The 25,673-nt window shown below is 46.6% G+C and overlaps 3 protein-coding genes across 6 annotated transcripts in view; 2 read left to right on the top strand and 1 right to left on the bottom strand.

Annotated features, from left to right (window-relative positions):
- SYN3 (synapsin III) overlaps nt 1-11,193 on the top strand; it is a 329,959-nt gene extending 318,766 nt beyond the window's left edge. The window contains exon 14 of the mRNA XM_073650221.1: nt 8,979-11,193. Within this exon, the coding sequence (XP_073506322.1) occupies nt 8,979-9,111 (133 nt within the window). The 3' untranslated portion in view covers nt 9,112-11,193. The remainder of the gene's footprint in view (nt 1-8,978) is intronic.
- Nucleotides 11,194-11,838: 645 nt separating this feature from the next.
- Nucleotides 11,839-23,152, bottom strand: FBXO7 (F-box protein 7). 4 transcript variants are annotated; one of them, XM_073650226.1, is made up of 10 exons: nt 23,028-23,152; nt 22,605-22,733; nt 20,935-21,169; nt 20,694-20,879; nt 18,957-19,101; nt 18,479-18,562; nt 15,773-15,868; nt 15,507-15,683; nt 15,281-15,321; nt 11,839-12,987 (listed from the first exon to the last, which is right to left on the bottom strand). In XM_073650226.1, the coding sequence occupies exons 2-10, from the start codon at nt 22,724-22,726 to the stop codon at nt 12,655-12,657; spliced, it is 1,419 nt and encodes a 472-aa protein (XP_073506327.1). In that variant the 5' UTR covers nt 22,727-22,733; nt 23,028-23,152; the 3' UTR covers nt 11,839-12,654. The 4 variants fall into 4 exon arrangements, with proteins under 4 accessions (XP_073506327.1, XP_073506328.1, XP_073506329.1 ...); XM_073650227.1 differs by having other exon boundaries at nt 22,984-23,040; XM_073650228.1 differs by lacking the exon at nt 23,028-23,152 and having other exon boundaries at nt 20,694-20,864; nt 22,605-23,018.
- Nucleotides 23,112-25,673, top strand: part of RTCB (RNA 2',3'-cyclic phosphate and 5'-OH ligase) — a 38,622-nt gene continuing 36,060 nt past the window's right edge. The window contains exon 1 of the mRNA XM_073650223.1: nt 23,112-23,408. Coding sequence (XP_073506324.1) covers nt 23,316-23,408 — 93 coding nt within the window. The 5' untranslated portion in view covers nt 23,112-23,315. The remainder of the gene's footprint in view (nt 23,409-25,673) is intronic.

A 25,673-nucleotide genomic window follows, 5' to 3' on the forward strand; every position in this document is an offset into this window, starting at 1 on the left:
AGGAGCAGTATTATAGTAGTTATATTCTTGTATATAGGAGCAGTATTATAGTAGTTATATTCTTGTACATAGGAGCAGTATTATAGTAGTTATATTCTTGTACATAGGAGCAGTATTATAGTAGTTATATTCTCGTATATAGGAGCAGTATTATAGTAGTTATATTCTTGTACATAGGAGGCAGTATTATAGTAGTTATATTCTTGTACATAGGAGCAGTATTATAGTAGTTATATTCTTGTACATAGGGGGCAGTATTATAGTAGTTATATTCTTGTACATAGGAGCAGTATTATAGTAGTTATATTCTTGTACATAAGAGCAGTATTATAGTAGTTATATTCTCGTATATAGGAGCAGTATTATAGTAGTTATATTCTTGTACATAGGAGGCAGTATTATAGTAGTTATATTCTTGTACATAGGAGCAGTATTATAGTAGTTCTATTCTTGTACATAGGGGACAGTATTATAGTAGTTCTATTCTTGTACATAGGGGCAGTATTATAGTAGTTATATTCTTGTACATAGGAGCAGTATTATAGTAGGTATATTCATGTACATAGGGGGCAGTATTATAGTAGTTATATTCTTGTACATAAGAGCAGTATTATAGTAGTTATATTCTTGTACATAGGGGGCAGTATTATAGCAGTTATATTCTTGTACATAGGGGGCAGTATTATAGTAGTTATATTCTTGTACATAGGAGCAGTATTATAGTAGTTATATTCTTGTATATAGGAGCAGTATTATAATAGTTATATTCTTGTACATAGGAGCAGTATTATAGTAGTTATATTCTTGTACATAGGGGCAGTATTATAGTAGTTATATTCTTGTACATAGGGGGCAGTATTATAGTAGTTATATTCTTGTACATAGGAGCAGTATTATAGTAGTTATATTCTTGTACATAGGAGCAGTATTATAGTAGTTATATTCTTGTACATAGGGGCAGTGTTTTAATAGTTATATTCTTGTACATAGGAGCAGTATTATAGTAGTTATATTCTTGTACATAGGGACAGTATTATAGTAGTTATATTCTTGTACATAGGAGCAGTATTATAGTAGTTATATTCTTGTATATAGGAGCAGTATTATAGTAGTTATATTCTTGTACATAGGAGCAGTATTATAGTAGTTATATTCTTGTACATAGGAGCAGTATTATAGTAGTTATATTCTCGTATATAGGAGCAGTATTATAGTAGTTATATTCTTGTACATAGGAGGCAGTATTATAGTAGTTATATTCTTGTACATAGGAGCAGTATTATAGTAGTTCTATTCTTGTACATAGGGGACAGTATTATAGTAGTTATATTCTTGTACATAGGGGGCAGTATTATAGTAGTTATATTCTTGTACATAGGGGCAGTATTATAGTAGTTATATTCTTGTATATAGGAGCAGTATTATAGTAGTTATATTCTTGTATATAGGAGCAGTATTATAGTAGTTATATTCTTGTATATAGGAGCAGTATTATAGTAGTTATATTCTTGTACATAGGGGGCAGTATTATAGTAGTTATATTCTTGCACATAGGGGCAGTATTATAGTAGTTATATTCTTGTACATAGGGGCAGTATTATAGTAGTTATATTCTTGTACATAGGAGCAGTATTATAGTAGTTATATTCTTGTACATAGGGGCAGTATTATAGTAGTTATATTCTTGTATATAGGAGCAGTATTATAGTAGTTATATTCTTGTATATAGGAGCAGTATTATAGTAGTTATATTCTTGTATATAGGAGCAGTATTATAGTAGTTATATTCTTGTATATAGGAGCAGTATTATAGTAGTTATATTCTTGTATATAGGAGCAGTATTATAGTAGTTATATTCTTGTACATAGGAGCAGTATTATAGTAGTTATATTCTTGTATATAGGAGCAGTATTATAGTAGTTATATTCTTGTATATAGGAGCAGTATTATAGTAGTTATATTCTTGTATATAGGAGCAGTATTATAGTAGTTATATTCTTGTACATAGGGGGCAATATTATAGTAGTTATATTCTTGCACATAGGGGCAGTATTATAGTAGTTATATTCTTGTACATAGGGGCAGTATTATAGTAGTTATATTCTTGTACATAGAGGCAGTATTATAGTAGTTATATTCTTGTATATAGGAGCAGTATTATAGTAGTTATATTCTTGTACATAGGAGCAGTATTATAGTAGTTATATTCTTGTACATAGGAGCAGTATTATAGTAGTTATATTCTTGTACATAGGGGCAGTGTTATAATAGTTATATTCTTGTACATAGGAGCAGTATTATAGTAGTTATATTCTTGTACATAGGGACAGTATTATAGTAGTTATATTCTTGTATATAGGAGCAGTATTATAATAGTTATATTCTTGTACATAGGAGCAGTATTATAGTAGTTATATTCTTGTACATAGGAGCAGTATTATAGTAGTTATATTCTTGTACATAGGGGCAGTGTTATAATAGTTATATTCTTGCACATAGGAGCAGTATTATAGTAGTTATATTCTTGTACATAGGGGGCAGTATTATAGTAGCTATATTCTTGTACATAGGAGCAGTATTATAGTAGTTATATTCTTGTACATAGGAGCAGTATTATAGTAGTTATATTCTTGTACATAGGGGCAGTGTTTTAATAGTTATATTCTTGTACATAGGAGCAGTATTATAGTAGTTATATTCTTGTACATAGGGACAGTATTATAGTAGTTATATTCTTGTACATAGGAGCAGTATTATAGTAGTTATATTCTTGTATATAGGAGCAGTATTATAGTAGTTATATTCTTGTACATAGGAGCAGTATTATAGTAGTTATATTCTTGTACATAGGAGCAGTATTATAGTAGTTATATTCTCGTATATAGGAGCAGTATTATAGTAGTTATATTCTTGTACATAGGAGGCAGTATTATAGTAGTTATATTCTTGTACATAGGAGCAGTATTATAGTAGTTATATTCTTGTACATAGGGGGCAGTATTATAGTAGTTATATTCTTGTACATAGGAGCAGTATTATAGTAGTTATATTCTTGTACATAAGAGCAGTATTATAGTAGTTATATTCTCGTATATAGGAGCAGTATTATAGTAGTTATATTCTTGTACATAGGAGGCAGTATTATAGTAGTTATATTCTTGTACATAGGAGCAGTATTATAGTAGTTCTATTCTTGTACATAGGGGACAGTATTATAGTAGTTCTATTCTTGTACATAGGGGCAGTATTATAGTAGTTATATTCTTGTACATAGGAGCAGTATTATAGTAGATATATTCATGTACATAGGGGGCAGTATTATAGTAGTTATATTCTTGTACATAAGAGCAGTATTATAGTAGTTATATTCTTGTACATAGGGGGCAGTATTATAGCAGTTATATTCTTGTACATAGGGGGCAGTATTATAGTAGTTATATTCTTGTACATAGGAGCAGTATTATAGTAGTTATATTCTTGTATATAGGAGCAGTATTATAATAGTTATATTCTTGTACATAGGAGCAGTATTATAGTAGTTATATTCTTGTACATAGGAGCAGTATTATAGTAGTTATATTCTTGTACATAGGGGCAGTGTTATAATAGTTATATTCTTGCACATAGGAGCAGTATTATAGTAGTTATATTCTTGTACATAGGGGGCAGTATTATAGTAGTTATATTCTTGTACATAGGAGCAGTATTATAGTAGTTATATTCTTGTACATAGGAGCAGTATTATAGTAGTTATATTCTTGTACATAGGGGCAGTGTTTTAATAGTTATATTCTTGTACATAGGAGCAGTATTATAGTAGTTATATTCTTGTACATAGGGACAGTATTATAGTAGTTATATTCTTGTACATAGGAGCAGTATTATAGTAGTTATATTCTTGTATATAGGAGCAGTATTATAGTAGTTATATTCTTGTACATAGGAGCAGTATTATAGTAGTTATATTCTTGTACATAGGAGCAGTATTATAGTAGTTATATTCTCGTATATAGGAGCAGTATTATAGTAGTTATATTCTTGTACATAGGAGGCAGTATTATAGTAGTTATATTCTTGTACATAGGAGCAGTATTATAGTAGTTCTATTCTTGTACATAGGGGACAGTATTATAGTAGTTCTATTCTTGTACATAGGGGCAGTATTATAGTAGTTATATTCTTGTACATAGGAGCAGTATTATAGTAGATATATTCATGTACATAGGGGGCAGTATTATAGTAGTTATATTCTTGTACATAAGAGCAGTATTATAGTAGTTATATTCTTGTACATAGGGGGCAGTATTATAGCAGTTATATTCTTGTACATAGGGGGCAGTATTATAGTAGTTATATTCTTGTATATAGGAGCAGTATTATAGTAGTTATATTCTTGTATATAGGAGCAGTATTATAGTAGTTATATTCTTGTACATAGGGGCAGTATTATAGTAGTTATATTCTTGTACATAGGGGCAGTATTATAGTAGTTATATTCTTGTATATAGCAGTATTATAGTAGTTATATTCTTGTACATAGGAGCAGTATTATAGTAGTTATATTCTTGTACATAGGGGGCAGTATTATAGTAGTTATATTCTTGTACATAGGAGCAGTATTATAGTAGTTATATTCTTGTACATAGGGGGCAGTATTATAGTAGTTCTATTCTTGTACATAGGGGACAGTATTATAGTAGTTATATTCTTGTACATAGGAGCAGTATTATAGTAGATATATTCATGTACATAGGGGGCAGTATTATAGTAGTTATATTCTTGTACATAAGAGCAGTATTATAGTAGTTATATTCTTGTACATAGGGGACAGTATTATAGTAGTTATATTCTTGTACATAGGAGCAGTATTATAGTAGTTATATTCTTGTACATAGGGGGCAGTATTATAGCAGTTATATTCTTGTACATAGGGGGCAGTATTATAGTAGTTATATTCTTGTATATAGAGGCAGTATTATAGTAGTTATATTCTTGTACATAGGAGCAGTATTATAGTAGTTATATTCCTGTACATAGGGGCAGTATTATAGTAGTTATATTCTTGTACATAGGGGGCAGTATTATAGTAGTTATATTCTTGTACATAGGGGGCAGTATTATAGTAGTTATATTCTTGTACATAGGGGGCAGTATTATAGTAGTTATATTCTTGTACATAGGGGGCAGTATTATAGTAGTTATATTCTTGTACATTGGAGCAGTATTATAGTAGTTATATTCTTGTACATAGGGGGCAGTATTATAGTAGTTATATTCTTGTATATAGGGGGCAGTATTATAGTAGTTATATTCTTGTACATAGGAGCAGTATTATAGTAGTTATATTCTTGTACATAGGGGCAGTATTATAGTAGTTATATTCTTGTACATAGGGGGCAGTATTATCTACTGTATAATTGTCTTATCCTGTCCGTCCGTCCGTCCAGGAAATCCCGCGTCGCTCATTGGTCCAGCAGCGGCCAATCAGCACCGCGGGATTTCAGAAAAAAGATGGCGGCCGTTAGCGGCTCATCTGCGGGACGGAGCTCAGCGGCGTTGCAGCCGGGAGATGAGCGCCGCGAGGCGCTCATCTCCTGGCCGGTACCAGCAGAAGGACCCCGACCGCCGGACCCATCTGCGGGACGGAGATGCAGCCGGGACATGAGCGGCGCGAGGCGCTCATGTCCCGGCCGGTAGCAGCGGAAGGACCGCCGGCGTCACTGACCTCCATGCGGAAGGGAGGACCGGGGAGCGGCGCTGCGGGTCGGGATACTTCTGCTGCGAGCGCCCGCTCATGTCCCGGGTTCTCGCAGCGGAAGTAGCCGCACAGGCAGCGCCGCTCCCCGGTCCTCACCAAGACGATTCGATGATTGGTCGCGGTCTTCGGACCCGACCAATCACTGATCTTAACGCAAAAGTTAAACACCGCTGTGCTGATTGGTCGCCGACGCTGCCCGCGACCAATCACCGATTTGTGCGGCACATTTAAATAGCGGCCGCGACCAATTGGATGTCAGCGCCGCTCCCCGGTCCTCCCTTTACACCCTAGCCACATGGATGTCAGCGGCGCTGCCTGTGCGGATACTTCCGCTGCGAGAACCCGGGACATGAGCGACTGCTCGCAGCAGAAGTATCCCGACCCGCAGCGCCGCTCCCCGGTCCTCCCTTCGCACCCTAGCCGCTGATGTCCCCATAGTATCCGCATGGTGTTACAAAGATCCGGACATTTGTGTTAAAAATCGCTGATTGATCGCGGCCGATATTTAAATTTGGCGCCCAAATCGGTGATTGGTCGCAGCCAGCACCAGCGACCAATCAGCGATTTTTAACACAAATGTCCGGATCTTTGTAACACCATGCGGATACTGTGGGGACATCAGCGGCTAGGGTGTGAAGGGAGGACCGGGGAGCGGCGCTGCGGGTCGGGATACTTCTGCTGTGAGCGCCCGCTCATGTCCCGGGTTCTCGCAGCGGAAGTACCCGCACAGGCAGCGGCGCTCCCCGGTCCTCACCAATACGATTCGCAGATTGGTCGCGCTCTCCGCACGCGACCAATCACTGATCTTGCCGCCACATTTAAACACTGCTGTGCTAATTGGTCGCGGACGCCAGCCACGACCAATTAGCGAGCTTGGCGCCAAATTTAAACAACGCTCTGCTGATTGGTCGAGGCAGGCGACCGCGACCAATCAGCAGAGCGATGCAGAGAGGGGTTTAAATTTGGCCCCAAAGTCGCTGATTAGTCGCATCTGACGGCCGCGACCAATCAGCGATTTTGGCGCAAAATTTAAACAACGCTCTGTTGATTGGTCGAGGCAGGCGACCGCGACCAGAGCGGTGTTTAAATTTGGCGCCAAAATCGCTGATTGGTCGCGGGCGGCGGCCGCGACCAATCAGCGAACCGTGTTAGTGAGGAATGGAGAGCGTGTATAAATATTCTTGTACATAGGAGCAATATTATAGTAGTTATATTCTTGTACATAGGGAGCAGTATTATAGTAGTTATATTCTTGTACATAGGGGGCAGTATTATAGTAGTTATATTCTTGTACATAGGAGCAGTATTATAGTAGTTATATTCTTGTACATAGGGGGCAGTATTATAGTAGTTATATTCTTGTACATAGGAGCAGTATTATAGTAGTTATATTCTTGTACATAGGGGGCAGTATTATAGTAGTTATATTCTTGTACATAGGGGCAGTATTATAGTAGTTATATTCTTGTATATAGGGGACAGTATTATAGTAGTTATATTCTTGTACATAGGGGACAGTATTATAGTAGCTATATTCTTGTACATAGGGGCAGTATTATAGTAGTTATATTCTTGTACATAGGAGCAGTATTATAGTAGATATATTCTTGTACATAGGGGGCAGTATTATAGTAGTTCTATTCTTGTACATAGGAGCAGTATTATAGTAGTTATATTCTTGTACATAGGAGCAGTATTATAGTAGTTCTATTCTTGTACATAGGGGGCAGTATTATAGTAGTTCTATTCTTGTACATAGGGGCAGTATTATAGTAGTTCTATTCTTGTACATAGGGAGCAGTATTATAGTAGTTATATTCTTGTACATAGGGGGCAGTATTATAGTAGTTATATTCTTATACATAGGGGCAGTATTATAGTAGTTATATTCTTGTACACAGGAGCAGTATTATAGTAGTTATATTCTTGTATATAGGGGGCAGTATTATAGTAGTTATATTCTTGTACATAGGGGGCAGTATTATAGTAGTTATATTCTTGTACATAGGGGCAGTATTATAGTAGTTATATTCTTGTACATAGGGGCAGTATTATAGTAGTTATATTCTTGTACATAGGAGCAGTATTATAGTAGTTATATTCTTGTACATAGGAGGCAGTATTATAGTAGTTATATTCTTGTACATAGGGGCAGTATTATAGTAGTTATATTCTTGTACATAGGGACAGTATTATAGTAGTTATATTCATGTACATAGGGAGCAGTATTATAGTAGTTATATTCTTGTACATAGGGGCAGTATTATAGTAGTTATATTCTTGTACATAGGGGCAGTATTATAGTAGTTATATTCTTGTACATAGGGGCAGCATTATAGTAGTTATATTCTTGTACATAGGGAGCAGTATTATAGTAGTTATATTCTTGTACATAGGAGCAGTATTATAGTAGTTATATTCTTGTACATAGGGGCAGTATTATAGTAGTTATATTCTTGTACATAGGGGCAGTATTATAGTAGTTATATTCTTGTACATAGGGGCAGTATTATAGTAGTTATATTCTTGTACATAGGGGCAGTATTATAGTAGTTATATTCTTGTACATAGGGAGCAGTATTATAGTAGTTATATTCTTGTACATAGGAGCAGTATTATAGTAGTTATATTCTTGTACATAGGAGCAGTATTATAGTAGTTATATTCTTGTACATAGGGGCAGTATTATAGTAGTTATATTCTTGTACATAGGAGCAGTATTATAGCAGTTATATTCTTGTACATAGGAGCAGTATTATAGTAGTTATATTCTTGTACATAGGGGCAGTATTATAGTAGTTATATTCTTGTACATAGGGGCAGTATTATAGTAGTTATATTCTTGTACATAGGGGCAGTATTATAGTAGTTATATTCTTGTACATAGGGGCAGTATTATAGTAGTTATATTCTTGTATATAGGAGCAGTATTATAGTAGTTATATTCTTGTACATAGGGAGCAGTATTATAGTAGTTATATTCTTGTACATAGGGGCAGTATTATAGTAGTTATATTCTTGTACATAGGGAGCAGTATTATAGTAGTTATATTCTTGTACATAGGGGCAGTATTATAGTAGTTATATTCTTGTACATAGGGAACAGTATTATAGTAGTTATATTCTTGTACATAGGGGCAGTATTATAGTAGTTATATTCATGTACATAGGGGGCAGTATTATAGTACTTGTATCACTCTTTATATGTTTATTTTGCAGTAAATCGCAGTCACTGACCAACAACTTCAATATCTCGGATCCATCTCAGCGAAGCTCCGGAAATGAGGATGAAGCTAAAGCGGAAACTATTCGCAACCTGAGAAAATCATTTGCAAGCCTGTTCTCCGACTAATAATAAATACATATATCATTCACCTCTGTTGAGCTCTGCTCTTCCTAAAGCCACCAAAACACATGAACGTCTGACCCTATCAAGACACCTTATTCTGCTGGATCACGCGGACGCATCCAATTGTGCACTACCAGAAGATCATCATGAAGTCTCCTGTATAGAATATTTCCCTAACTCCAACCACATCTTACAGTTGGTCATCTTTCTGTCAACCCTCAATGGTTCCTCAACTTCTTGAATGTTTGTAACTAGTTTGATTCAAAGCCTGAAACCTAGTAAAGATCCCTAAACTTGGTGGAGTCATCTCGTTTCCTTACCTTCCAGATCTCTCCCGTGGTGTCCCCTCATCTACATAGTTTACCCAGCATGAGTATGTGTTCTGATATCTCGTACCTGTGGTGCTCAACCCTCATCCTCAGGAACCTAAAACCGATCAAGAACATGGAATATTCTGGAGAGACTGGCATTTAGCTTCAGACTAAGACTTTCTAGAACTTGTAGACCATCTTACCATGGACCCTTACTACCGTGAAGTCCAGAAAACCTTCGTATCTTTGCAGTCCAAATATTAAGTGAAGCCGACCCTCACCCTCTCTTAGCAATGCTCGAGACTCGATCCTGTCTATGCTGCCATTGTCTGAGGTCATCAGGCATATCAACAATCCATGATGCCACCATCAACCTACCCCATACTCCTCAATCACCCAGCAAATCTTGGTTCCTCGCACCCTAACACTCAATAACTTTTGCAAAAACTTGAAGCCATTCCAGTCTTTGTGACTTCTCATTATGTTTACCAATAAGTCTTCCCACCCTGAAAAGTCCATAAAGGTACAGTATAGCTTTGGTAACAAAACACTAGAGTGGGGGTTGTACAGTTTGAATATTGAGTTACACTACTAATGGGATTGGGGCAAGTCTGACCCCATTACTGTACCATAGACTTTGGCCTTGCAATAATTTAGAGATTAGAAATTTAAGATTAGATTCATCATTTTGGCCAGAAAACAAATATAAAATTACAGTAAGTCTTAAGAATCTAATTCACATACTGGATGCAAGATTTTTCACTTTATTCAGGTTAACAGTTTATGCTTCCATCCTTTGGGCCTCAAAGAGCTCTGAATTGGGTTTATGTATCCCACAAAAGCCATGGATCCATTTGTGTCCACACCAACAACACATGCGAGATGAGTAAGTTCTGTGCAGTTTGAATCTTCAGGTAAAGTACTCAAATTGGGGTCAAGTCTGACCCCATTACTGTACCCTGACCTAAATATGTGGATTATTGGTGCCGATTACAGAAATATAAATCAAGTCTTGGAATCTGAATTCTAGACCGTTCATAAAAATGTGAAATTTCTCAGTTACATCAGGTTACGTCATCAATGCTTTCCATCCTTTGAGTCTTCAAGTAATATAGAGACCAAGAACAGAGCCATTTACTTTGAGTTGTTGCCTTATGTCCTCAGAGATTTCCCACTTTTAACATCTTGGCTTGAATACCAACATGCATGTTACAAAAAAAAACCTCAAACTCAAAGCAATGCACATATCAAATGTTCTTTATCGGGATTCAGCGGATTGCACTAAGAACTGGGTATTTGACATTATTAGAATTGAGTTCATCCACGTGTGAAATTAATATTTATTTTCATTTTCCAATTCGCAGCTTCTTTTCAATTCTTTTAAAGAAGCTTGTACAGGGTTAGAAAAACATGACAGTTTTCTTCTAGAAACAGCGCCCCACCTGCCAACAGGTTTTTAATGGTATTGCAGTCCAAGTCCAGCTTCATTTATCTTAATGGAGCTGAACTGAAAACAAGATACAATCGATAAACAGGTATGGCAGCGGTGTTTCACTAATCCTGGAAAGAGGAGGCAGAGCCAGACTGTGAACAAGATATGAGCACCGAGAAGACGATTTTTGGGTAGATTGTAAAGGAACGGGGGTGGAAGGTGATAGAAGATGTGGCCTTGGAGTCCACAGTTTTACTCCACGATCTTCCTGCTTTACGTTTTGTGTATTTGTGTTTATTTAATGATAGCGGAAAAAAATAAAATAAAAGCCGCCTAAATGTTTGTTTTTGCTTCAACAAAATTTATGCAAAATAACAGTACAAGGTAATATAATTCAGAAAAAAACTGTTTCTTTCTCCACTTATGAACCACTTCTTCCTCACTCTAAAAAAGAAAAATGGCTCAAATACATCCAGAGCAGCGAGCGAGAGAGTCGAGGGGGGGGGTGGGCGAGAAAGAGCAGGGAACGAGAGTGGAGGGGGGGGTGGGCGAGAAAGAGCAGGGAACGAGCAGCAAGAGAGTGGAGGGGGGGTGGGCGAGAAAGAGCAGCGAGAGTAGAGGGGGGGTGGCCCAGAGAGCAGCAAGAGTGGGGGGGGGCAGAGAGCAGCGAGTGAGGAAAGAGCAGAGACAGATGATGATAATGCTTACTAGTAAGTGGTTTAGCTCATCCCGGGGTTGGATGCACAGCTATACTGCTCAGTGCTGCTGTATAATGTCCTCTTGTGAGTATTTTAACTCTTACAGCTGGATTCACAGCTACACTGCTGTATAGTATCATCCATGCAGCTGCTGAGTCTGAACATGTGCTACATACATACAGGAGAGCAGGAATCTCTCGTGTGTGTGTTGTACATGAGACATCACAGCAGCTAGATTCCACCCACAAGCTCAGAGACAACTGTAATTTGATAGATTAGAGTCTGAAGCTTTTTATAAGCAACTTTTTTTTTTATTATTATTATCATCATCATCCTTAGTATAGGACAAAATTAGCAACAATGTAAAAAACATTCTGGAACTTCATTCAACTGAAATCTGAAATATTTTCAAACTTATTCTGCCCCAAAGAGCTTACAATCTAATACAAGCCAGAGAGCTTTACCCCAGTTTATGCTGATCAACTATTGATGGAAGCACAGAAAAAAAAAATATATATATAAAAATTTGTGATGGACAGATTTTAGCTTTAAGTTCAACTTGTCTCTATGGAAACAGACTACGAACTCCATGTAGTCAGGTCTGAGATATGAGGAGCTGTTCGTTAGGAAAATAATTGCAGGCGACCGAACCTCCCGCCATGTTGCCGGCATCACAGTGGCAGTTATAGCAGATCGGCAGTGTGAGGACCCCATTAAACAACCACCCCCCCAAATCCTGGACCCCATAGACCCAGATAAAGGGAGTGAAAAATTGAGGATAAACTGTGGTCACCCGTTTTTCTTTAGGTAAAGTTTACTTTTATGGATGACCCCGCTGGGATATTAAAGGGGCACGGCTGTGACAAACCCCATTCGAAAGGGAAAAAAACTTAAATCGGAAATAAGGCAACTAGTTATTGGGGGAGTTCCCCTTTAACAAAGAAGTAAATGAGAAGGTAAACTCCATCTGAAAAGTATAAACAGGAGAGGTGATCACTCCCATCCTCCCCCGGGAGTAGTAGTGCCTCCGATTCACCATCATACATCAGGAGGAGCTGTCCATGGTCCTGAATGCGATGGGGGGGCACTCTGGATCCTATTTCTTTCACAAGAAAGGCCCCCGTCTTGAACGTGATGATTCACCAAAATGACCAGGTAATGGAGGGTTAAACCGGGGCCTGGCGAGCTGGAAGAGACCCGGGTCGTAAGGTCTGCGCGGGTTTAATAATGATAGAGGATCTCTAGGAAATGGAAACAAGGGGCGCTGGTCATATTCGCCCCCGATGATGCCCGGCGGGTAGGGAAAGTTGGGTGGCGACTGGTCAGGGTGCAAAGGGTCAGGACAAAATGGTGGGAAGTCCGGCGGCGGGAAATCCGGGTTGTAGGGATGACGTCTAAGGCACAAGACCCGGAGCTGAGTCTGCTTCCTCTTATAAAGCTGCAAGACAAGAAGGAGACGAGCGGCGTTTGTTAACAGGAGCGGCCCCTGCGTGACCAGGGGGGAGGCGGTGTCAGCGGCGCGGCCCCTGCGTGACCAGGGGGGAGGCGGTGTCAGCGGCGCGGCCCCTGCGTGACCAGGGGGGGAAGCGGAGTCAGCGGCGCGGCCCCTGCGTGACCAGGGGGGGAAGCGGAGTCAGCGGCGCGGCCCCTGCGTGACCAGGGGGGAGGCGTGTCAGCGGCGCGGCCCCTGCGTGACCAGGGGGGGAAGCGGAGTCAGCGGCGCGGCCCCTGCGTGACCAGGGGGGAGGCGTGTCAGCGGCGCGGCCCCTGCGTGACCAGGGGGGAGGCGTGTCAGCGGCGCGGCCCCTGCGTGACCAGGGGGGAGGCGTGTCAGCGGCGCGGCCCCTGCGTGACCAGGGGGGAGGCGTGTCAGCGGCGCGGCCCCTGCGTGACCAGGGGGGAGGCGTGTCAGCGGCGCGGCCCCTGCGTGACCAGGGGGGGGAGGCGTGTCAGCGGCGCGGCCCCTGCGTGACCAGGGGGGGAAGCGGAGTCAGCGGCGCGGCCCCTGCGTGACCAGGGGGGGAAGCGGAGTCAGCGGCGCGGCCCCTGCGTGACCAGGGGGGAGGCGTGTCAGCGGCGCGGCCCCTGCGTGACCAGGGGGGGAAGCGGAGTCAGCGGCGCGGCCCCTGCGTGACCAGGGGGGAGGCGTGTCAGCGGCGCGGCCCCTGCGTGACCAGGGGGGAGGCGTGTCAGCGGCGCGGCCCCTGCGTGACCAGGGGGGAGGCGTGTCAGCGGCGCGGCCCCTGCGTGACCAGGGGGGAGGCGTGTCAGCGGCGCGGCCCCTGCGTGACCAGGGGGGAGGCGTGTCAGCGGCGCGGCCCCTGCGTGACCAGGGGGGGGAGGCGTGTCAGCGGCGCGGCCCCTGCGTGACCAGGGGGGAGGCGTGTCAGCGGCGCGGCCCCTGCGTGACCAGGGGGGAGGCGTGTCAGCGGCGCGGCCCCTGCGTGACCAGGGGGGAGGCGTGTCAGCGGCGCGGCCCCTGCGTGACCAGGGGGGAGGCGTGTCAGCGGCGCGGCCCCTGCGTGACCAGGGGGGAGGCGTGTCAGCGGCGCGGCCCCTGCGTGACCAGGGGGGAGGCGTGTCAGCGGCGCGGCCCCTGCGTGACCAGGGGGGAGGCGTGTCAGCGGCGCGGCCCCTGCGTGACCAGGGGGGAGGCGTGTCAGCGGCGCGGCCCCTGCGTGACCAGGGGGGAGGCGTGTCAGCGGCGCGGCCCCTGCGTGACCAGGGGGGAGGCGTGTCAGCGGCGCGGCCCCTGCGTGACCAGGGGGGAGGCGTGTCAGCGGCGCGGCCCCTGCGTGACCAGGGGGGAGGCGTGTCAGCGGCGCGGCCCCTGCGTGACCAGGGGGGAGGCGTGTCAGCGGCGCGGCCCCTGCGTGACCAGGGGGGAGGCGTGTCAGCGGCGCGGCCCCTGCGTGACCAGGGGGGAGGCGTGTCAGCGGCGCGGCCCCTGCGTGACCAGGGGGGAGGCGTGTCAGCGGCGCGGCCCCTGCGTGACCAGGGGGGAGGCGTGTCAGCGGCGCGGCCCCTGCGTGACCAGGGGGGAGGCGTGTCAGCGGCGCGGCCCCTGCGTGACCAGGGGGGAGGCGTGTCAGCGGCGCGGCCCCTGCGTGACCAGGGGGGAGGCGTGTCAGCGGCGCGGCCCCTGCGTGACCAGGGGGGAGGCGTGTCAGCGGCGCGGCCCCTGCGTGACCAGGGGGGAGGCGTGTCAGCGGCGCGGCCCCTGCGTGACCAGGGGGGAGGCGTGTCAGCGGCGCGGCCCCTGCGTGACCAGGGGGGAGGCGTGTCAGCGGCGCGGCCCCTGCGTGACCAGGGGGGAGGCGTGTCAGCGGCGCGGCCCCTGCGTGACCAGGGGGGAGGCGTGTCAGCGGCGCGGCCCCTGCGTGACCAGGGGGGAGGCGTGTCAGCGGCGCGGCCCCTGCGTGACCAGGGGGGAGGCGTGTCAGCGGCGCGGCCCCTGCGTGACCAGGGGGGAGGCGTGTCAGCGGCGCGGCCCCTGCGTGACCAGGGGGGAGGCGTGTCAGCGGCGCGGCCCCTGCGTGACCAGGGGGGAGGCGTGTCAGCGGCGCGGCCCCTGCGTGACCAGGGGGGAGGCGTGTCAGCGGCGCGGCCCCTGCGTGACCAGGGGGGAGGCGTGTCAGCGGCGCGGCCCCTGCGTGACCAGGGGGGAGGCGTGTCAGCGGCGCGGCCCCTGCGTGACCAGGGGGTGTGAGTGTACAGATAAATGCACCTACCTCCTTCCAGTCTGTGTGGTGAGGGTCTCGCTCGCTGCCATCTGATTATATAGACAGAGACATTGGTTACTTCTCAAGCTCATTAGGAGCAATATCAAGCCTTATCCTCTAGTCACAGCCAAAGCTGCACTTAGAACTCGAGAGTTCTCAGGAATCCTGCAGAGCTGTGAACGCAGCTTTGTGTGTGATCGGAGTATAAGACACTACATAAACACAATCGCTTTACCCTTGAAGTCTCGCCGGTAGAGGAACCTCCACAGGGAAGGGTCTTCAACATCCGCGTGCAGATTTTTACAAGTGACGCCGAGCGACAAGATGGAGCGAACGTCCAGAAGACGGAAGATCCGCAGCTTCAGCTCGGGGGGCAAAACCACCAAACCGAAAACATCGGGAAGACCCAGGGCTGCGGGATGGAGGAGTAGGACACGGTCAGGTCCACTAATAACTGCAGCCCTCCCTCCCTGCCTCTCAGTGGCGCTGCTGATCTCTTACCTTGCCGAGTAGCAGCGAGTAAAGGGTACACGACCTGATCTTTGAAGAGGCGTGATAACTTCTGCAAGTCCCTGTACACCGAGGCGACAGAACGGTCTAAAAGGAAAAGCATTTGCATTGGTAGTATAATGTAAGGGCGACATTATGCCTGAAGACTCAGCGCAGATCGCGAGGGAGGAGGGGGATGCAGCTGCAGAAGAATTTCTCCTTCACTGTCTGCTTGAGACTCATGCTGTGAGATGGGAAAAAAGGAAGAGGAGAGGTCAGATTACAGCCCCTCTTTCCCAGTCGGAGAGACTCATGCGGTGAGGAGGGGTCAGATTACAGACCCTCTTTCCCAGTCGGAGAGACTCATGCGGTGAGGAGGGGTCAGATTAAAGACCCTCTTTTCCAGTCTGTGAGACTCATGCTGTGAGGAAGGAGTCAGATTACAGACCCTCTTCCCTAGTCGGTGAGACTCCTGCTGTCAAACGAGTCGTCCTACTTCCTCCCCTCTCACAGACAAACTGGGGTAGTCAGAACGACTATCAATAAAGACCCTCCTCCCCTTTCCTCTCACAGCATGAGTCTCGCAGATACCCAGAGGGGAGAAGGGATCATCATATAGCCGGTCTTCCCCAGCCTGTCTCTGAGACTCATGAGAGAGAAGGAAAGATGAGGAGGGATCATGTTACAGCCAGTCTACAAGACACATGCAGTAATCCCTCAGAGCATGAGTCTCACAGAGAGGCTGTAATATGACGCCTCACCCTCCTTCCCCGCTCACAGCATGAGGCTGTAATATGACACCTCGTTCTCCTTCATCCCCTCTCACAGCATGAGTCACACAGGCTGGTTGTAATATGATCCCTCCACCTCCTTTTTCCCCTCTCACAGAATATTTGTGAAACTTCTACTGTGAGAGGGGAGGAAGAGGAATATTACATCCCTTCTTCCCAGCCTCATTGTGAGAAGGGAAGAAGGAAGACAAGGTGTCGTATTTCAGCCTCTCTGTGAGACTCAAGCTGTGAGGGAAAGGAGGACAAGGTGTCTCACTTCATCCTGTGTGTGAGACTCATGCTGTGAGAGAGGAAGAAGAACAAGGTGTCATTACAGCCCCATGCTGCGAGTTGGGAAGGACGCGGCGTCATATTACAGCCTCATGCTGCGAGTGGGGAAGAAGGACGAGTCGTCATATTACAGCCTCATGCTGCGAGTTGGGAAGGACGCGGCGTCATATTACAGCCTCATGCTGCGAGTTGGGAAGGACGCGGCGTCATATTACAGCCTCATGCTGCGAGTGGGGAAGAAGGACGAGGCGTCATATTACAGCCTCATGCTGCGAGTGGGGAAGAAGGACGAGGCGTCATATTACAGCCTCATGCTGCGAGTGGGGAAGAAGGACGAGGCGTCATATTACAGCCTCATGCTGCGAGTTGGGAAGGACGAGGCATCATATTACAGCCTCATGCTGCGAGTGGGGAAGAAGGACGAGGCATCATATTACAGCCTCATGCTGCGAGTGGGGAAGAAGGACGAGTCGTCATATTACAGCCTCATGCTGCGAGTTGGGAAGGACGCGGCGTCATATTACAGCCTCATGCTGCGAGTTGGGAAGGACGAGGCATCATATTACAGCCTCATGCTGCGAGTGGGGAAGAAGGACGCGGCGTCATATTACAGCCTCATGCTGCGAGTGGGGAAGAAGGACGAGTCGTCATATTACAGCCTCATGCTGCGAGTTGGGAAGGACGAGGCGTCATATTACAGCCTCATGCTGTGAGTTGGGAAGGACGAGGCATCATATTACAGCCTCATGCTGCGAGTGGGGAAGAAGGACGCGGCGTCATATTACAGCCTCATGCTGCGAGTGGGGAAGAAGGACGAGTCGTCATATTACAGCCTCATGCTGCGAGTTGGGAAGGACGCGGCGTCATATTACAGCCTCATGCTGCGAGTTGGGAAGGACGCGGCGTCATATTACAGCCTCATGCTGCGAGTGGGGAAGAAGGACGAGGCGTCATATTACAGCCTCATGCTGCGAGTGGGGAAGAAGGACGAGGCGTCATATTACAGCCTCATGCTGCGAGTGGGGAAGAAGGACGAGGCGTCATATTACAGCCTCATGCTGCGAGTTGGGAAGGACGAGGCATCATATTACAGCCTCATGCTGCGAGTGGGGAAGAAGGACGAGGCATCATATTACAGCCTCATGCTGCGAGTGGGGAAGAAGGACGAGGCGTCATATTACAGCCTCATGCTGCGAGTGGGGAAGAAGGACGAGGCATCATATTACAGCCTCATGCTGCGAGTGGGGAAGGAGGACGAGGCATCATATTACAGCCTCATGCTGCGAGTGGGGAAGGAGGACGAGGCGTCATTACAGCCTCTCAGTGAAACTCATGCTGCGAGAGGGGAGGGGGACGAGGCATCATATTACAGCCTCATGCTGCGAGTGGGGAAGGAGGACGAGGCATCATATTACAGCCTCATGCTGCGAGTGGGGAAGGAGGACGAGGCGTCATTACAGCCTCTCAGTGAAACTCATGCTGTGAGAGGGGAGGGGGATGAGGCATCATATTACAGCCTCTCTGTGAAACTCATGCTGTGAGAGGGGAGGAGGAGCAGCAGTGACAATCTGCTTTCACATCACACAAGTCCAGCCCCTCAGTATAGAGCAGGTGCCCCCGTGGGCTGTCATGCGGCCACTTTTGGTGACTTTCTTACCTTCTTGTGGGAAGGTGATGTAGGAGTCGGTGGGGAGCTGCAGCCTCTTCACACACCTCAGCTCACCGCCGATGGTTAAAGCAGCTACAAAGACGAGACGGAGAAATGTAAGATCACACGCGAGGGTCTGTACTCCACTCACATCCAAAGCTGCATCACAAACCCCAACCAATTACTAGTGATCCCACAGACTATGGTATGGCCAACACTACAGCAACACAGGACACAGAACCAGATCCCACAGAAGAATTGTGAATGCAGCTCTGGATGTGACTGTGGTCACTAAGCGGAGAAGAGGCATCTCATTACTGTAATATTAAACGTTCCCTCACGATTCTCACGGTCTCCGTTTGCTTCTGTCTAAAAGCTCAAAACCCGAACAAACCAGTCACTGCTCACAGCTGAGAGTCTGCACACACTGTCTGCTGCCTTGTTACAATGTGTCAGCGCAGTCAGAGCGTCCATGTACCGGTCTCACCATTAATGATCAGCAGTTTGCCCATCGGCACGCAGAGGAGCGCTGCGGAGCTGTCACCGCACAGAGGATGGGAGTAGTGCAGCTTGTAGACACCATCACCGCTTCTCCAATCCATCGGCATCGAAGACACCTTGTGCGTCACCCCCTGGAAACAGAGAGGACAAGAAGAAATCCATCCTGTATTGTACTCCAGAGCTGCACTCACTATTCTGCTGGTGCAGTCACTGTGTACATACATTACATTACTGATCCTGAGTTACATCCTGTATTTACTCCAGAGCTGCACACACTATTCTGCTCGTGTAGTCACTGTGTACATACATTACATTACTGATCCTGAGTTAGATCCTGTATTATACTCCAGAGCTGCACTCACTATTCTGCTGGTGCAGTCACTGTGTACATACATTACATTACTGATCCTGAGTTACATCCTGTATTATACTCCAGAGCTGCACACACTATTCTGCTGGTGTAGTCACTGTGTACATACATTACATTACTGATCCTGAGTTACATCCTGTATTATACTCCAGAGCTGCACTCACTATTCTGCTGGTGTAGTCACTGTGTACATACATTACATTACTGATCCTGAGTTATATCCTGTATTATACTCCAGAGCTGCACTCACTATTCTGCTGGTGTAGTCACTGTGTACATACATTACATTACTGATCCTGAGTTACATCCTGTATTATACTCCAGAGCTGCACTCAGTATTCTGCTGGTGTAGTCACTGTGTACATACATTACATTACTGATCCTGAGTTACATCCTGTATTATACTCCAGAGCTGCACTCACTATTCTGCTGGTGCAGTCACTGTGTACATACATTACATTACTGATCCTGAGTTATATCCTGTATTATACTCCAGAGCTGCACTCAGTATTCTGCTGGTGTAGTCACTGTGTACATACATTACATTACTGATCCTGAGTTACATCCTGTATTATACTCCAGAGCTGCACTCACTATTCTGCTGGTGCAGTCCCTGTGTACATACATTACATTACTGATCCTGAGTTACATCCTGTATTATACCCCAGAGCTGCACTCACTATTCTGCTTGTGTAGTCACTGTGTACATACATTACATTACTGATCCTGAGTTACATCCTGTATTATACTCCAGAGCTGCACTCACTGTTCTGCTGGTGCAGTCACTGTGTACATACATTACATTACTGATCCTGAGTTACATCCTGTATTATACTCCAGAGCTGCACTCACTATTCTGCTGGTGCAGTCACTGTGTACATACATTACATTACTGATCCTGAGTTACATCCTGTATTATACTCCAAAGCTGCACTCACTATTCTGCTGGTGCAGTCACTGTGTACATACATTACATTACTGATCCTGAGTTACATCCTGTATTATACCCCAGAGCTGCACTCACTATTCTGCTGGTGCATTACATTACTGATCCTGAGTTACATCCTGTATTATACTCCAGAGCTGCACTCACTATTCTGCTGGTGCAGTCACTGTGTACATACATTACATTACTGATCCTGAGTTACCTGCTGTATTATACTCCAGAGCTGCACTCACTATTCTGCTGGTGCAGTCACTGTGTACATACATTACATTACTGATCCTGAGTTACCTCCTGCATTATACTCCAGAGCTGCACTCACTATTCTGCTGGTCCCTGGCTCTATGACCAGGCCGTACAGCGACTATGCACATACTGCCCCCCGGTGGCAGCTGGCAGTCACTGCTCACCTCCTCTTTGTACCCGGTCTCCAGCATGAGCAGATGTGTTATGACCACCAGGGCGTCGCTGGCGCAGCGGCAGTCGGGGTACAGCGCCTCCAGGGAGTGCGGGATCTTTCCGTCTGCCGCCTCGCTGCAGAGCATGGGCTCCGGGGAGCAGCGCAGCGCGGCCTCCTCCGCCTGCAGAGACACAGGCTGATATCAGACAATTGCTAGAAAGGTGATTCCTGTGGGCAGCGAGCCGTCTCACCTCTGCTGCATCGTGCGCCCCGGCAGCGGCGGCATCTCCCTCGTATTTCTGTCTTTTGTAGCCGCCATCTTTGGTCTCGGCGGCAGCCTGAGGCGCCGGCTGCTCCGGGGCAGGGAGGTCCTCGGTCACTATGACGATCAGATCCCCGGATACGATCCCCAAGGACTCCAGGCTGCGCTCGTCCTCCGTCAGGGAGTCGCTGCCGTTCAGGGTGATGGAGAAAAGCAGATCAGGGCTGAGGGGGGGAAGGAAGACCATCAGAGGGCAACTCCGGACCGAAAGCAGCCGTACGGGAGTCAGAAAGTGCCCCCTCCACACCTGTGTGCCCTCCCAGCATGCCTCAGGACAGGGCAAAGGTCAGGAATACTGCCATCTAGGAGGAGCTTTCTCCTGCACTCACTGCCTCCCCCTGGTGGATAAGGCAGGAATAGGCTGATGACTGTTACTGAGATTCCCTTTACAACTGCTGTGATATCGCTCTGTGACGCCCTCTGCCTTTACTACCCATAATACATCTGGCAGGAAGCAGCGCACCAACAAAGCCGGGTAACCCGTGTGAGGGGGGCAATCATACAGTGAGTGGGGAGGAGGGGGGGGGCGCAATCATACAGTGAGTGGGGAGGGTCAATCATACAGTGAGTGTGAGGGGCAATCATACTGTGCGTGGGGAGGAGGGGTCAATCATACTGTGCGTGAGGAGGAAGGGGCAATCATACTGTGCGTGAGGAGGAGGGGGCAATCATACTGTGCGTGAGGAGGAGGGGGCAATCATACTGTGCGTGAGGAGGACGGGGCAATCATACTGTGAGTGTGAGGGGCAATCATACTGTGAGTGTGAGGGGCAATCATACTGTGCGTGAGGAGGAAGGGGCAATCATACTGTGCGTGAGGAGGAGGGGGCAATCATACTGTGCGTGAGGAGGAGGGAGCAATCATACTGTGCGTGAGGAGGACGGGGCAATCATACTGTGAGTGGGGAGGAGGGGGCAATCATACTGTGAGTGGGGAGGAGGGGGCAATCATACTGTGCGTGGGGAGGAGGGGGCAATCATACTGTGCGTGGGGAGGAGGGGGCAATCATACTGGGCGTGGGGAGGAGGGGGCAATCATACTGGGCGTGGGGAGGAGGGGGCAATCATACTGTGAGGGGGTAATTATACTGTGAGTGGGGAGGAGGGGGCAATCATACTGTATGTGGGGAACTCCGCGGGAGACGTTATACTGTGCGTGGGGGGGCATTATACTGTACGTGGGGGGTTCCAGGGGAGAGGAAGACATCATACTGTGTATGGGGTGGGGGGGGCACTCCGTGGGAGATGTCATACTGTGCAGGGGGGCGTATCAAATTGTACGTGGGGGTCTCAGGGAGAGAGGGAGATGCCATACTGGACGTGGGGGGCAGAAAGAATCATGCTGTGTATGGGGGAACTCCGTGGAGGACGCCACACTGTGCGTGCGGGGTTCAGGGGGAGGTGTTGTATTGTATGTGGGGGGCACTTCACACCATGTGGGGGGAATTATACTGTATGGGGGGCACTTCACACCATGCGGGGGGGCATCACATTATGTTATGACCAAGGTACAGTCTGAGGGTTCAGGAGCCTCCTTCCCGCTGCATCAGACCCTCAGCTGTGTGACTGACAGCAGCCCCGCCGCAGCCGATCACCTACCTGTACCCCAGGGCCGGGAGGTAGGACATGCGCAGTCGGCTCCGCAGCGCCCCCAGCGTCTCCTCGCCGCCCCCCAGCTCCAGGCGGCCGCTGTGCTGCCCGGCGCGGACCCTCAGCTTCATCCTGGGCCTGATAGGAGAGAGCAGCCGTCAGCTCCGCGCCCCGCCCCCCACTTTCACTTTAGCGGCTACATACAGTGCGAAATCTGACGCTGAGTCACACGACGTCTATGGCTGCCACATAGGAAGAGCTCACAGGTTAAACAGGGGTTAATGCCTGCGGTTTGCTTAACTAAGAGGGGCGGGACACAAATAGAGTGCAGGCTCCTCGGTCCAGCTACTATAACGCGCACACACGCCAAACAAACGGTGATCCCAACCTCAGCCAGCAGAGGGAGACGATGAGCAGCTGCTTCTTCCTTACCTGCGCGCACACAACAAACGAAACGTGATGACATCATGGTCACATGACTAAGGACGCCGCCAGCCGCAACAGCTTTTCTATGCCGGCCATATTGAAGAGGGTGGCGGAAAAGCTTGCGGGAAAACGTCAAATCACGTGATAGAGCACGGTGTCCACATATGACGGCCATTGAAAGCGTGGCGGAAAAAATAGGTTTCAGTGACGCAGAAAGTGTCTGCCGGAAGTGATGTCAGAGGCAGTTCCGGTGCCGGCTTGGGGACAGTGTGTGTGAGGCCAGAAGCTGTCACCATGAGCCGCAGCTACAATGACGAGTTACAGTATCTGGACAAGATCCACAAGAACTGCTGGAGGATCCGCAAGGGATTCGTGCCCAACATGCAGGTCCGTATCCGAGAGCGAGCGGCTGCGTAATGTGTCCGTACGGCTATATATAGTCAGTGTCATACCGGAGCGCGGTCCATAGGTGGCGCTGGTAAGAATGACTGCACCAGCAGAATAGTGAGTGCAGCTCTGGGGTATAATACAGGATGTAACTCAGGATCAGTAATGTATGTACACAGTGACTGCACCAGCAGAATAGTGAGTGCAGCTCTGGAGTATAATACAGGATGTAACTCAGGATCAGTAATGTAATGTATGTACACAGTGACTGCCCCAGCAGAATAGTGAGTGCAGCTCTGGAGTATAATACAGGATGTAACTCAGGATCAGTAATGTAATGTATGTACACAGTGACTGCACCAGCAGAATAGTGAGTGCAGCTCTGGAGTATACTACAGGATGTAACTCAGGATCAGTAATGTAATGTATGTACACAGTGACTGCACCAGCAGAATAGTGAGTGCAGCTCTGGAGTATAATACAGGATGTAACTCAGGATCAGTAATGTAATGTATGTACACAGTGACTGCACCAGCCGAATAGTGAGTGCAGCTCTGGAGTATAATACAGGATGTAACTCAGGATCAGTAATGTATGTACACAGTGACTGCACCAGCAGAATAGTGAGTGCAGCTCTGGAGTACAATACAGGATGTAACTCAGGATCAGTAATGTAATGTATGTACACAGTGACTGCACCAGCAGAATAGTGAGTGCAGCTCTGGAGTATAATACAGGATGTAACTCAGGATCAGTAATGTAATGTATGTACACAGTGACTGCACCAGCAGTATAGTGAGTGCAGCTCTGGAGTATAATACAGGATGTAACTCAGGATCAGTAATGTAATGTATGTACACAGTGACTGCACCAGCAGAATAGTGAGTGCAGCTCTGGGGTATAATACAGGATGTAACTCAGGATCAGTAATGTAATGTATGTACACAGTGACTGCACCAGCAGAATAGTGAGTGCAGCTCTGGAGTATAATACAGGATGTAACTCCGGATCAGTAATGTAATGTATGTACACAGTGACTGCACCAGCAGAATAGTGAGTGCAGCTCTGGAGTACAATACAGGATGTAACTCAGGATCAGTAAAGTAATGTATGTACACAGTGACTGCACCAGCAGAATAGTGAGTGCAGCTCTGGAGTATAATACAGGATGTAGCTCAGGATCAGTAATGTAATGTGTGTACACAGTGACTGCACCAGCAGAATAGTGAGTGCAGCTCTGGAGTATAATACAGGAGGTAACTCCGGATCAGTAATGTAATGTGTGTACACAGTGACTGCACCAGCAGAATACTGAGTGCAGCTCTGGAGTATAATACAGGATGTAACTCAGGATCAGTAATGTATGTACACAGTGACTGCACCAGCAGAATAGTGAGTGCAGCTCTGGAGTATAATACAGGATGTAACTCAGGATCAGTAATGTAATGTATGTACACAGTGACTGCACCAGCAGAATAGTGAGTGCAGCTCTGGAGTATAATACAGGATGTAACTCAGGATCAGTACAGGATCAGTAATCTATGTACTCAGTGACTGCACCAGCAGAATAGTGAGTGCAGCTCTGGAGTATAATACAGGATGTAACTCAGGATCAGTAATGTATGTACACAGTGACCGCACCAGCAGAATAGTGAGTGCAGCTCTGGGGTATAATACAGGATATAACTCAGGATCAGTACAGGATCAGTAATGTAATGTATGTACACAGTGATTGCACCAGCAGAATAGTGAGTGCAGCTCTGGGGTATAATACAGCATGTAACTCAGGATCAGTAATGCAATGTATGTACAATAGTGACTGCACCAGCAGGATAGTGAGTGCAGCTCTGGAGTATAATACAGGATGTAACTCAGGATCAGTAGTGTAATGTATGGACACAGTGACTGCACCAGCAGAATAGTGAGTGCAGCTCTGGAGTATAATACAGGATGTAACTCAGGATCAGTAATGTAATGTATGTACACAGTGACTGCACCAGCAGAATAGTGAGTGCAGCTCTGGAGTATAATACAGGATGTAACTCAGGATCAGTAATGTATGTACACAGTGACTGCACCAGTAGAATAGTGAGTGCAGCTCTGGAGTATAATACAGGATGTAACTCCGGATCAGTAATGTAATGTATGTACACAGTGACTGCACCATCAGAATAGTGAGTGCAGCTCTGGAGTATAATACAGGATGTAACTCAGGATCAGTAATGTAATGTATGTACACAGTGACTGCACCAGCCGAATAGTGAG

Source organism: Phyllobates terribilis, unplaced genomic scaffold, assembly GCF_046119375.1.
Source record: "Phyllobates terribilis strain yellow unplaced genomic scaffold, ASM4611937v1 Scaffold_10__3_contigs__length_209671492, whole genome shotgun sequence".
Taxonomy (NCBI): domain Eukaryota; kingdom Metazoa; phylum Chordata; class Amphibia; order Anura; family Dendrobatidae; genus Phyllobates; species Phyllobates terribilis.